At 45.9% G+C, this 11,475-nt stretch overlaps 1 protein-coding gene across 1 annotated transcript; it reads left to right on the plus strand.

Annotated features, from left to right (window-relative positions):
• Positions 1-1,111: 1,111 nt before the first annotated feature.
• PSMD6 (proteasome 26S subunit, non-ATPase 6) lies at positions 1,112-7,441 on the plus strand. The gene is made up of 8 exons (XM_030502097.1): positions 1,112-1,379; positions 2,151-2,356; positions 2,864-3,009; positions 4,036-4,255; positions 4,348-4,456; positions 5,551-5,719; positions 6,916-6,993; positions 7,125-7,441. Exons 1-8 carry the CDS (start codon positions 1,235-1,237, stop codon positions 7,219-7,221), a joined length of 1,170 nt encoding a protein of 389 aa, XP_030357957.1. The 5' UTR covers positions 1,112-1,234; the 3' UTR covers positions 7,222-7,441.
• Positions 7,442-11,475: the final 4,034 nt, after the last annotated feature.

Here is an 11,475-nt window from a genome sequence, read left to right on the forward strand (position 1 = left end):
GAAAAAAATAATCAGAATCAATGTAGCAGATATGGGTACTTATAAAAAATGCAGCAGACGACAGTTCCTTCCAGCAAACTTCCAAATTATTCACACCCAACACAAAAAAGCCAATCTTAGGAATACACTGTGCCAAAACTGTCAAGGGAATAGTTTATCCCATGACCCAGACCAAAAAACCAACCCCAAAATAGAGGCATTAGCAAAAAGCATGGTATTCAAAACCCAGCAAAAGACATCATTTAAAACCAGAAAATGTCTGGAGGAGCCCAGCTGGGCAAGGAAACATGGTCCAAGCAGGCTGGGAGGGATGCTGCATCCCACAGGATAGCCCTGGGTGCCCAAAAATCCCCTCTGCAGGAGTCCCTCTCCCCCAGCACTGCCCGGGAAAACTCCTCACATGGAAATTCATGAAGACACATCCATGTTGTGCCCAGACACCGCAGCTATAAAACCCCAGCGCAGGCAGCCCCCGGTGGGCAGGGGAGTGGGGCTGATGGGGTGGGAGGACACATGGGGACACCAGACCCCGCTGCCTCGCATCCACCGTGGCCGGGCACTGGGCAGGGACACGCTCCATACCCCGGTACCAGCAGCGTGCGTTGTGTGAAATACAAATCCAAAGATATTTAACAAAGAGATGGAGAAAAAGTTAAGCTGGATGAAAAGCACATGGGAATGGGGGCCAGAAGTCGAGTGTGATGGTGCGTGTGTGTCCCAACTGGATAAGATATAACCAAAACACATGCTTTTAAAACCCCTTTTATTTGCCCTCTGCCTTTTGCGCCACAGGCACGCTTTGGGGTGACACAAACCACCTTTTCCTTGCAACCACGAGGACTTCAACCTGCTTTTTCGTTGTTTTCCCCCGCAAAAGCCGAGGTCCTCGCTGGGCGCCACCTCCCGCCCCTGCGCGCAGCGCATCCACCACCAACCGGCACCCAGCGCCTCTGCACCCCGCACCGGGCATCCGCACCCGCTCACACTCAGCCCCTGCACCTCGCACCGCTTCCCCGTTCGCGTTGCGCGCCCCGCTCCGCACCGCGCACACTGCGCTCCCCGCGCAACCCATGCGCGCCTCCCCTCCCGGCCTCCGCCACGCCAGAGGGCGCTGCGAGGCGGAAGCGCGCGGCCGATTTCCGTCTGTCGCGGCTGAGTCACTGGGCCGCGCCGCTGCCGCCGCTGCTGCTTGCCCGGACCCCGAGTGCCCCGTCCCGGTGCCGGTGCCGCAGCCATGCCGCTGGAGAACCTGGAGGAGGAAGGGCTGCCCAAGAACCCCGACCTCCGCATCGCCCAGCTCCGCTTCCTCCTCAGCCTCCGGCCCCGTGCGCCCGACCCCGCCGCCCGCGACGAGCTGATGGCGGCCGTGCGGCTCCACAGTGAGTGCGGGGCCGGGGTGAGGGCACCGTTAACCTCCTGCCTGCCCCTTCCACCCGCTGGCTGTGGGGCAGGAGCCGGGCTGAGTGCCTGGGGTAGGCGGGAAGGGGTTGGACGTAGCAATGGGGTGCCGTGGCCCCGGCTGTGGCCGCTGTTATGTCGTGGTGGGGGGGTGAAAGGCAGGGGTTGAGCGCTGTGGGGCTCTGATCTCCGGCTACAGGGCTTAAAAGGGCCTATAAGATGAGGAAAGACTTTTTATCAGGGCCTGTTGTGGTAGGATGAGGGGTGATGGGTTTAAACTAAAAGAAGGGAGATTCAGGCTGGATGTGGGGAAGAAATTCTTTACAATGAGGGTGGTGAAACACTGGCACAGGTTGCCCAGAGATGGGGTGTATGCGTCATCCCTGGAGACACCCAAAGCCAGGCTGGATGCGGTTCTGGGCAACAGGATCTAGTTGAAGATGTCCCTGCTCATTGCAGGGGGGATGGAGGAAGTGCCCTTTGAAGGTTTTTTCCACCCCAAACCATTCTGTGATTCTATGAAGTGCAAATGGGAGCAGTGTGAGGAGGGCAGTGATAAAAGAGAGTCAGCAAAAAGAAGTGTGACAGTGCAGAAACACTGGCTCTGCCACCTGGATTTGATAGGTACCTGATCATAAAGGAGGTAGTTGGCATTGAGAATCAGTCCCGTTGTCCTCCCGTGCTCTGCTCTAGCAACACGCACACACTTGTTGCAGCAATCAGCAGTAGAAGTGTTCCTGCTTTTCTTTCAGACATGGCTCCGTATTACGAAGCACTCTGCAAGTCTCTGGAGTGGCAGATGGACACGGAGCTGCTGAACAAAATGAAGAAAGCCAACGAGGAAGAGTTGAAACGTCTGGACAACGAATTAGAGGATGCAGAAAAGATCCTGGGGGAGAGCGAGATCCGAGATGCAATGATGGCCAAAGCTGAGTACCTGTGCAGGATTGGGGACAAGGTTGGTGCATGCAGAGGCTTTATGGACTCATATGAAAACCATTGCATTGTAATCCTCTTAGCTAGGCATGTTCCAGTGAGCACTGGGTGACTTAGAGTATGTTTTCTCTAGGGCACAACTCAGACATGGGTGGGAACAGAGGAAGGTGTTACTGAAATTCAGATTATCTAGGAAAAAACCTAAGTATCATTTGCAAGAAAAGCATTTTCCATTTGCAGATGTTGTTTTTCCACTTTCCTTGTAGTCTCTAGACTTTTCTAAGGAATTTACGTAGTAAAACTTGATTTCAAGTTACAGAGTAGATTTTCATAGAGATTTAAAAGATACATGAGCTCTTTTAACCTGATTTAACTTTGATTCTTTAAGATTATTCAGTGTTAAAGTTCTGTGGGCAACTAACAACGTCAGGACTATCAGCAGAAGGCAACACATGAACTTACAACAGACATTTTGTGAATATTCTAGGTGCTTTTAACATTCTTACATTAGAAAATGCTGTCTTGTTAGGAGGGAGCTCTCACTGCCTTCCGCAAGACCTACGACAAAACCGTGGCGCTGGGACATCGTCTGGATATCGTGTTCTATCTCCTAAGGATTGGCTTGTTTTACATGGATAACGACCTCATCACACGGAACATTGAGAAGGCAAAAAGGTACCACTTGGGTTGTTTGAGTGCACTAAAGCAGTGATAAACTGGAACAGAAGCAATGGAGGATAAATACCTTGCTGTCAAGAAATGACTAAGACTGGTTGTGAGAGAAGCACAGAGGGGTGGGAGATGATACCTTGAAGCAGAGCACTTCCTAATCCTGGCTTTTTTTATGGGAGGGAAAAGAAAGGTTAATATTTTGTGTCATCTGTTTTCTAGCAGCTGACTTGATTTGAATCTTAGCTCACCCCCTGCTCCCACTTCTCTATTCTTAAATAACTTTGGATGTGATTAGCTCGCACGATTGGCAGCTGAATCCAGCTGCTGCCAGTGCCCCCCAGCTGGCTCTATGAAGTGCCAGCTTCTCCTTGCAAAGCAGGAGCCCAGTGTCAGCACTGTGTCCCTGCTGCATTTCCACTGCTAGCTTCAGTGTCCCTGTGTTCCCAGGGTCTGGAATTTCAGCAGTTCCTGGAGCGAGCTGCTGTTGCCAGTCTCTGCTGGTGCCTTCAGACACCAAGGCAGAGGGGACAAAGGGTCTTCCCAGTTGCCATGTTTCTTGGGCCATGATTTTTTGTGTTGCCTGCTCAGCAGAATTTGTCTCTGCCTGTGCCCCTGCTTACAGCCGCATCAATTGTGTTAATATGGTTCTTAAAACCATATTAACTTGCAAGTATTTTCTGTGCTGCTGGTTGGACAGCTGTGATTTTTGCAGCAAAGGCAGTGGAAATACATTGCCACAGCCAAGGCTGACAGTAGTATTTACCTGCACATCTCAACAGACTGTTGTCACAACTTAGGGGGCTGTAAACTTTTCCTTTCAGTTGAAGCTTGCACCGTGCAAAAGCATCTGGCCTCTCCTGTCCCAAGGAAGCCACTTTCCTACCCCTCTCACAAAGCCTCCTGGACTGTGTCAGCAAGCTGGAACAGAAAACAAGTTATTCCTTCTCTACTCACATGATAGCAGTTGATTTACTGTACTTTACATAAAGCATTTACATAAGTAAATGTTTCTTTTTGTTCTATCTACAGTCTAATAGAAGAAGGAGGAGACTGGGACAGGAGAAACCGTCTCAAAGTGTACCAGGGCCTTTACTGTGTAGCTATTAGAGATTTCAAACAAGCAGCCGAGCTCTTCCTTGACACAGTTTCAACGTTTACATCCTATGAACTGATGGATTACAAAACATTTGTGACATACACTGTCTATGTCAGCATGATTGCATTGGACAGGCCTGACCTCAGGGAGAAGGTAAGGAAAGCAGGTGACAACACAGTTTATAGTTTATCCGTTTTTCTCCAGGCTGAAAGTGATGGTATTTAAACATGTTTGTTTGCTTTCAGGTTATTAAAGGAGCAGAGATTCTGGAAGCATTACACAGTTTGCCAGCTGTACGGCAGTATCTCTTCTCTCTCTACGAATGCCGCTATTCAGCCTTTTTCCAGTCATTAGGTAAGGCTCTGTTTTGGCCTACACCACTAGTTCAGGTGCTTCAGTTACTTGTTTCAGATTCATACACAACTTTCAGATGTGTATCATACAGTCTAGGACTAGAACTACTTTATGCAGGAAGGAAAAGAGATTATTTTTATTTTACAGTGACCTAAAATTTTGCTGCTGTTTGATTTCTCAAACGAGCAAAGAAGAATTTCACATGCAGTGAGCCTTATGAAAGGTCACATCTGATTAGGTGCAAAAGTGTTTTGAAAACGGCTGTGCAACACTGTCTGACCTGAAGAGCCAGGGCAGATGGGGAAGCTTTGAATGTTTTTATCTTTGAAAGAAGTTATAGGACTTGTAGACTAAAGCCCCTGAGATCTCAACCTCTTAAAGAAATTATATAGAAGGTTTTCACAGTTCTTACCTTTGGCTTTTGGCTCTGGTTTGTATGTAAAAGGGTGACACTGAAGGAAGGCTTTTCAGAAAACTCATTCTTGTCTCAGACTGCTCGTTTTTTCCTCTGGTGAGATTTTGAATACAAGAGAATAAGATATTTAGGAAAAGCAAAAAAGAACCCTTCATTTTGTAGAAGACTGATGAGACTGCGAGCCAAGGGCAACGTTTTTCTATTGCTGGCCTTACCACTAGGTGAGAACTAAAACTGGTGGGAGAAAAAGTCACTTCAGTGCCTGGAAACCCTTGTAATTAATTTAAGAGCTAGTACCAGAAAGCTAATCTTATTTCCTTACACAGCTTTGGGTAACAACCTTTCTTCAGGTAGTTACATAGCAAGGACTGCTTGTTTCCCAGCACATGACAGCAGAGCCCAGCGCTTGCCTTTAGTGAGGTGGTCTCCTCTGTGCTGATAGAGGGTCTCACCAGCTTTGCCACAGCATTGTCTGCATGTTATCACTGCTTCTGGTTCTAGGACTGATACAGATTATACAAACTTACTGCTCTTTGGTGTAGAACCCCTGAAGTACGCAAGAACACACTATAGTTACGTCCACGCTGGTTACTTATTAACTGGTGTTACGTGGTTTATCTACATAAGTGATAACTTAAATTTCTTAGAGATTACTGACTCCTTTTCTTTTTCTTTTCAGCTGTTGTAGAGCAAGAGATGAAAAAGGATTGGCTCTTTGCACCTCACTATCGATACTACGTACGGGAAATGAGAATTCATGCCTATAGCCAGCTCCTAGAGTCCTACCGGTCGCTGACATTAGGATACATGGCAGAAGCATTTGGAGTCAGTGTAGAATTCATAGATCAGTAAGTTATTTGGCTTTTTAAGTTCATAAAGATCTCATTTTACACCTTTGAATTATTTATACTGATCCCATTATGAATAGAAATCTTTGTTCTACTTTGATTCTAACCAAGCCAAGTTATGTTTCTGTGGAAAAGCCTGGCTAAAATTGAGCAAACCTTATGTTTCAGTAAAGAAAATAATCTAAGTGCAGTCTTTGCTAAAACTCTTACAACTTTGGGGATCCACACGTTTTACATACCCTGCAAGTCTCCTTATCTCCTTTTGCTTGCTTTCTGGTACATAGACTGGATCTGATGTTTTTCACTTCAGTCAAACATATTCTGCAGTCTCAACTTGCAACTTTTTTCTAGTGTAAAACCGACAGATTTAGATCAGGATGAGAACTAAAGGGAAGTGCAAAATTGATTTACTCTGTGTACAGGAAACTTTGATTCAAATGCCTTCACTAGGGTCATTCCTTCATAGAGAAGTTTCTATAGAAGTCATTCCTTCATAGAGAAGTTCATAGAAACATAAAAAAGTGTTAAAGAAATGTGAATACTGCTTGAAATACTCAGAAATTAATAGATGTTGCAAGAGAAACAAAATACCTTCTATACAAAGGTAAATGTGTTAAAGTCATACTAGTTCTTATGCTTCCCAGTGATTTATTACTAGTTGTAACTTGTCTTACTGTTGATCATAGGCATTTTTTCTTCTACCCCCAGTAACGTGCTGTAGACCACCAGCTGATTAAGCAAAATAATAATTAAAACTAGCAGCATATTTGGAGCTACTACAAAGTAGGGAACTGTTCAGAGGCTTTCCTAAGGGATTGATTGAATGGATTAAAGATAATTGCCTCAGGATAAATTACGAATAGGCAACTGCACTGCTGCTCCCTTTGCATTTGAAGAGTAGCTGATGCTAAGCTAAGTGATAAATTTCACTAACTCAACCATGACACTTTGGCTTGAGAAGAAGGTACTGAGATGTTTTGTATTCAGATCACCAGGGTGATTATTCTTGTGTGTAATGTCCAAGCTTTAATAAGAGGAGGATGCAGAAGATACCTTATGAAGGTATATAGGCTGTTGCTTCAGAAACAAAGAGTGTTGACACTGCTGTTCTATAACAGCTGGTTCGGTGCTGCTGGGTCTGCAAGTCCTTGCTGAAACATCATTTAACCAACTTGGTTTTTCTTTTCTTTACCTAGGGAGCTTTCAAGATTCATTGCAGCAGGACGATTACACTGCAAAATAGACAAAGTCAATGAGATTGTAGAAACGAACAGGTATGCTGACAGTTCCTGCCAGCCCAGTTGAATTCTAGACGTTTGGTGACACTTACTATAGAAATGTAAATGGTTTGTGTAAAACATGTTCTCATTTCTAAACCTTTTTTTTTCTCCCTCACAATTCCTAGGCCTGATAGCAAGAATTGGCAGTACCAAGAAACCATCAAGAAAGGAGACTTGCTGCTAAACAGAGTTCAGAAACTTTCCAGAGTAATTAATATGTAATTTTTTAATGCAAGGGAATGCAAACTTTAGATGTTTAAAACATTTTGGAAGTAACCTATAAATATATTGTATAACTTTCTATACTGTAGGTTAAAAAAAGATCCTAGCAAGAGAGGTAGTGTTTTTACTTTCCACTTTATTCTGTAAACAATGTTCTGTTTTGGTGTATGGATCCCGGTTCATTTATTAAATGTATGATACAGTTGGTGATCTCTTGTAATACACTTTGTATGCAGTGGTCAGTATTTAATGGCAAAGCAAAAGATCTGTGAACAGAGAGAACCAGTGCTTGCTTTTTCAAGACTTCTCTGTTTGAATCCAAGGTGAAAAGAATCAGCTGTGTAATAGTAAAGTAGCCAAAAAGTTTAGTTGAGGTTGTGCACTGTCCTGGCAGGACAAACTCCTGTTAGGAGAGGATTGGAGAAGGAATAAGGATACAAGTGGCTGTGGTGAAGCAGTAGTATAACCACAAAACCTGTAAGGACTGTAACATTGGGAACACCTTTACCTGAAGTAGCCTCTCCCTTAAAATTACACTTTTGCTAGCTGTTGGAAAGAAAGTCGGCACGTTAGCAAAGCATTACACTTGTAATCACCTCCTCTGTTAAATGTCAAAATGATGGTAGGAACAGTAGAGGATCCTACTGCAGATTGACACAACTGATCAGATGCTGGGGTAGGGGGTACATTTCTTTCTTCACAGCTGCTGAGGAATAAAGGTCTCAAGCAGGCTGCTGCCATCCTGATGACACATGGGCTCTGGCTGGGGCAGAGCCTACGGCAGCAGCTGTTCCCCGCCTGGCTTGGCTTGGCTTGAGGTTTCTTTTCTCCTCCCAAAGAAAGTCTGTGACTTAGTTCCGGGAGCTGTTTGATGTCACTGCACTTAGGAACTCAAGACAACGAGGCTAACACAGGCTTCACTCACTCAGGAGAAATCTTTTAGTGTAGGTAAGAGCAACACCACCAAAATATCAAACCAACCAAACCCCCCCAAATGTCTATGTCAAAAATAAAAGTATTCCTAAAGATTCCCGGTGTGCTGCAAGGTATTTGCAGACCTTTCAACTTTTTATTCTAACCATCACTGTCACCCCATGGGAGGCAAGCATTCCACAATCTGGCATTCTCTGCTCAGGTGGGTGAAAACACTGTTCAGAAGAGGCACATGAATCCTACCACAGCAAAGACCCCCTTTGGCAATCCTGACTTGCCTTGCATGTGTTCTGATCTCAGCCTCCGTCCCATGAAGGAAGAGCCAGGAAGAGCTGCTTGGCAAAGCTTTTTGGGCCAAGAGCTGGCAGGAAAGTCATGAGTTTTACCTGAACAACGTTAAGGCTTTGTGCAGCAGTTCAGCCTCTCAGCTCAGAACTGGGATACGATTCCGGATGGTTGTAGGGAAAGGCAGCACCTCAAGTCCACAACTGGATGCACAAAGCAGTGTCTACACTGCTCTCCTGCAAAGAAGAAAACCCAATCTGGTACATACTTCTTTCCAAAGAGTAGGAATGCTGAGGGCTCAGGGTAGTCAGGCCTCGAGCTGACCAAAGACATATTTTTTCCTATTCTACCATTTTTAACCACTACTTCAATTCCCATGTCAAATCAGCAGCAGTAAGATTCCTGCTCCCTTTAAACCTTGAAGTAGCTTCAAGTTACCTTTCACCACCCCGTGGTCATGTTGGTTTTACCATTGGTTTATTTCCTCTCACGATTTCCATTTACTTCACTCTGGTTATGAGCAGCGCTCCAGACACAGCCGTTCATGCCTCGGGCTTGACACCCTTCCATGGATTTATAGTCCACATGCTAAAGTTGTACATTCCCTCTTGTAATTTAAGCTCGTGCGGTTCCTTGAACTAATGCCATTCTCCAGTTTCACTTTGCAAAGCTCACTTCAGCTGAGGTAGCCAGAAGCAGACACAGATTTCAAGATGCAGCCACACCACCAAGACACTTCCCACCTTGCTCTGCCATTGAGAGCTGTGGGGACGCAGGAGGGAAGGGCAGGATCCGGGGTGTTGTAAGGTTGTTAGTAAAGCTCTGCTACAATGGGGTTGAAATCTGTGTGCAAACGGTCTTTGGCTCAGCTGACCTGCCAACAGCTCCATTTCTTCTCTCACTGAACACTGGGCTCTGGAGTTCAAGGTCCAGCCTTGCAGAGAGGGGACAAGGCAGGGGAAGGGGGCTCAGCTGCAAAACAGAGCACCTCGAGCAGGCAGCAGCACACTGCCCCTGCTGATGCTGAAAAAGCTGCTCTACTGATTTGGCTGCAGATTCAACTCCAGCCATTTCTCACAGGGTTGGACAAAGCTTTTTGACTGTATTTCTCAGGCCACTTCTCATCCTTTGCTATGAAATTTGAATCCAGGTCAGTTTGAACAACTTCAGGAACGATTTCCAAGATTTCCCTGAAGTTTGGTGGGCCAGAAATCAAATATATGCCACTTGTCCCCAACTGAGATCCCACAGAGCTGCTTGTTAGGAACAAATCCAGCAGCTAACGCAGTTCCGAGCCAAAGCACTGAGAAAAGCAGTCAGTCAAATCAAGAGTCCCGTGGTGGATCCTACAAGCCACATGCATTTGATTATTTGTTGCAGCAGAACATGGTAATAATGAACCAACAGGAATTTGCATTTAAATAAAGCCAGTTGCAAGCTCTTGGTATTGGTTGTAGTTGGTACAAGTAATGGCCTCAATGTTAACAGGCGCCAGCTTCACACCCCTGCCTCCAGAGCTGCATGTGCTGCGGGTGGAGGACTGGGGTTTAGGTTGTAACCTTTGAGCCCAACACATCAGAAAGCAGCTGATGCCTTCAGCTTAGAAGGATGCAGCCCCAGCTTCCATTTTAAATGCAAAGGGCACTGGCAATATGGTGTGTGCACTAAAAGCCTCTGACATTTGCATTTGCATTGCACACACTGGTCTCAAACTCCTACATCACCAAGTAACCCTTCCTGAATACAAACTGGAGTATTTTCCTATGAGACAATCAGTGCCAAGAGAGAAACTGCTCCTGTACCCGTGTGAGAGAAGCCTGTACTCACAGGGTTCTGCTTCAGCACAGCATCAAAAGGTACCTTTCATGACAAACCCCTTTTCTGAACCAATTGAGTCACTGGGAGAAGCGATGACCCCCCTGAGCAGCTCTGCTCTCTGCCCCGAGGTTGGTGGGAGGACACCCCAAACCTGCAGAGCTCTGAGGAACCTCAGAGAGCTTTGGGTTATATGGGATAAACGCACCTTTTTGCCCCCTCTTTCTCCACCTTTCCAAGTTTTAGAGGACACCGAGCCCTCTATTGAATGTAGAATTAATCCCAGTTCTGAAGCAGACAGAGACTTGCCTGTCCTGCCGCTGTGCAAGCTCCCATCCCTGCGCATCACTTGTGCAGCTCAGCACACCCAGCTCCAGCGCCAAACACGCAGCACGGCACAGACAGCAGGAACTGCTACTGGAAAGACAGAGATTTGCAGGAAGGTGAGTCAAAAATGAACAAAATCCTCCAGTAAACACAAAAGGTAAATGTAGGAATATTAGAAGTACTCTATAAACGGAACCTGCTTGTTGCCTGAGCCCTGTTTGTATCTTGTAGCGCCTATTCTAAACACTAAGGAAAACTCTGCTTTTACTGTTGTTAACCCAACCAAAGCAGAGAGAGAGAGAGCAGCATCGCCACGGGTGTAACTGGGAAGCCCAATCCCACCAACAGGAGTTTTACTGGCTCTACAAACCGCTCCTCAGGAGTCGTCCGCCACAAGCGAGTCCCGAGTCACACACAGAAGAATGAGCATTTAACCTGCTGAATCCACACACCGGGTCCTTAAACTGTGAAAACACAAAGATACTTCTTTGGAAGGGGAAAAAACCCACATAACTGAAAAGGAAACACGACCATTCCACACACCGCATTTGGGGCTGTGAAAGCTGCTTCTCATGATTTGATTTAGAAAACAATAAATATAAAGCATGAACCTTAAGCAGCAAAATGTCCTCTGCATGAGAGAAATACTGCGGTGACTGTGAGGGACAGTACCTCCAGAAGAGGCACCCAATCCCTCAGGATGTACAGATGCGATGCTGAGGTGCGGTGGCAGGATTTGCCCACATCCAATCCTCTGAAATCAGCTCACGTAGGCACCAACACAGGTAATGTTTTTCCTTTAATGGTGAATGATTTTATAATGAAGCAGAAACATATCATGTATTCCATGCAACCAACCTCATTTATTGAAAAGTCCTAATTTTATTGCCTTGT

This window comes from Strigops habroptila, chromosome 11, assembly GCF_004027225.2.
Source record: "Strigops habroptila isolate Jane chromosome 11, bStrHab1.2.pri, whole genome shotgun sequence".
Lineage (NCBI taxonomy): Eukaryota > Metazoa > Chordata > Aves > Psittaciformes > Psittacidae > Strigops > Strigops habroptila.